General features: G+C 34.8%; 1 protein-coding gene across 1 annotated transcript; it reads left to right on the top strand.

Moving 5' to 3' along the window:
• Positions 1–933: 933 nt before the first annotated feature.
• Positions 934–2,054, top strand: LOC111017822 (VQ motif-containing protein). Its single transcript, XM_022293703.2, has one exon. The coding sequence runs from the start codon at positions 1,287–1,289 to the stop codon at positions 1,785–1,787; it is 501 nt and encodes a 166-aa protein (XP_022149395.1). The 5' UTR covers positions 934–1,286; the 3' UTR covers positions 1,788–2,054.
• Positions 2,055–2,387: the final 333 nt, after the last annotated feature.

Below are 2,387 nucleotides of genomic sequence, written 5' to 3'. Positions count from 1 at the left end.
CAAAACCCATAAATACAAACCTTAAAAGACTTCATATTTCCATGGATTCTTTTTATTTAATCCCAACAAACTTACCAAATTCCGAATTTCTGCTCCAAATCGGAAAGCTACTCCTTCAATTTCTTCTCCCTTCCCCTCTATTTCCTTCTCTTTTCGTTGCTCCCTTCTCTTTTCTGTTCTCTCTTCTTCTCCTTCGTTTTCTCCCCTTTCCCTTTCCTATTCTTTCTTTTTTTTTTTGTTTTTAAACACGTCACGCACACACCAACCTCATACTACACACACGCGTCCCATTTTTTTTTCTTTTCAAAAGACCAAAATACCCTTCCAACTAAGATTCCAATTTTTTTTTCTTTTTTTTTTACTTAAAATTACAATACTGCCCTTGCACATTGTCACTATAACATCGGTGGAGAATGAGGCGTTGGCCATTTGTCGCTCTGATACCAAGTGAAGATTTAGATAAAAATGCTCTGTATTTAAGCTACATTCAACCTTGAATTAGGTTTTGAAGAATATTGATAATGATAAATACAAAAATGTAACAAACCACGACCAACAAGTAATTGAATAAAATATTTTGATAAATATTTTGATAAACTTTCAAAAGTAGAGTACAAATTAAAATTAACTTACAAGATTAAAGCTAAACATATAATTGAAATTTTTAAAACGGTCTATCTAAATTTTTTAGTAGAAAAATATACTAATAACATAAAATAACCACGTATTTACAAAAATATCATTATTTTTTTTAAATGTCTGTCGGCTTGTGGTTGGTCTCTTGTGATTGTATAAGTTTGCAATTTATGCTATTTTAGTAAAATTGTAAACTTAAAAGGCTATATATAAATATATATTCCCTTCTTGTTTATCTTGATAAGGCTAGTGTTGAGGTATTAGGAAGGGTCAAAAGAAAATGAGTTGGAGAGGTGAATGGTGGTGTTGACCCAGTCTCTCTTTTTGGTCAAAAATAGCATTTCCTTGTCAAGCAAACAATTTGTTTGTTTCAAATCTCTCTCTTTATCTTTTCAAACCCACAAAGAAACAAACATATGATGTGGCAAAAGCCAATGGCTTCCTCAATGGGAGTTTTCATTTAAGAAAACACGTACAGTTTCTTTGTCCTATCTGTCCTATGAGTTGTAATGTAATATGGGAACAATTCTTTTCCTTTTCCTTTTCCTTTCTCTTTCTCCTTCCTCCTTCTTCTTCCCTCCTCTCTCTCTTATTTCTTTTGAAATGAGTAGAACTGAGCTATGATTTATGAATAAATAAGCTGCATTGTGATGGAGAAGGCAGCCAACCAAAGTCTTGTTGGTTGCAAACCCTTGACGACATTCGTCCAGACCGACACGACCACATTCCGAGAGGTCGTGCAGCGCCTGACCGGGCCATCCGAGAGCCATACACCGCCATCGAAGGCGGCGGGATCATCAAAGAGGCCAATCGCAACCTCCAAGCTCCATGAAAGGAGGCACTTGACAAGACCAAAGCTGCAAATTGTGAAACCAGCAGCTTCCCATTTCTTCAAGCCAACTAGCTGTATTTCATCGGAGCATCCGAGCTGCACTTCGAGCCCGCTCGGTACTCCGTCGAAGATCTTGTCGAAGCTGTCGATCGGGGACGGGGAGAAGGAACTGAATGCCATGGAAGAAGAGAAGGCAATCAAAGAAAGAAGATTTTATTTGCATCCATCTCCAAGATCAATGCCTGGGTATGCCCAGCCAGAGTTGCTTACATTATTTCCTTTGGAATCTCCAAAAACAAGTCAGAAACCGTCAAATTAGACAAGAGAGAGAGTTTCCATCTTAATTATTGATTTAGATTCATTTGGCCCAGAAAGCTTCTCCCTCCTTTCTTCCTCATTTTTCTCCTTATTTGTGCATAGGGCTTAGAATGGAGGAACTGTCGATTGTAGAGCACCTAAGAAATCAAAAGACAGAATTTTTTTTTTAGAATTTACGAAATGAAGGAATGGAATTGCACACATTATCTATTAAAAAAATATCACCTTAATTCAAGATCCATAAATTAGAAATATTTAGCTTTTATTTTGTAGATCATTTTGATCCTTTTGTATTTGGAATGTCTGTTTTCTGTTGCTGTGAAAAAAAATATATATGTTTGATAATTATTTTTTAATTTTGTTTTTTTGAAAGTTGGAGAGACGGAGTGATATATTAGAGAGAAGTAATATTGGTAGATGGAGGGAAATGATGGTGCGTTTGGTTAGTGATAAAAAACACATAAATTTGAAAACTAAGGTATTAAAATAAGAATGGTATTCTTTGTTTTCCGAGATGTGTTTAGTAGCAGATTTGAAAATTGAATATCAATTTAATAAATTGTTTATAGCAGGTTTAGAAATATATTTTAAATAAATATTT

This window comes from Momordica charantia (genome assembly GCF_013281855.1).
Source record: "Momordica charantia cultivar OHB3-1 chromosome 1 unlocalized genomic scaffold, Mcharantia_2.0 BLBB01000001.1, whole genome shotgun sequence".
Lineage (NCBI taxonomy): Eukaryota > Viridiplantae > Streptophyta > Magnoliopsida > Cucurbitales > Cucurbitaceae > Momordica > Momordica charantia.
The sequence above is the reverse complement of the archived record's forward strand: the minus strand, read 5'-3'. Positions and strand labels throughout refer to the sequence as shown.

Coding starts and splice junctions, on each gene's coding strand:
- LOC111017822 (XM_022293703.2), top strand. CDS start 1,287: ATGGAGAAGGCAGCCAACCAAAGTCTTGTTGGTTGCAAACCCTTGACG.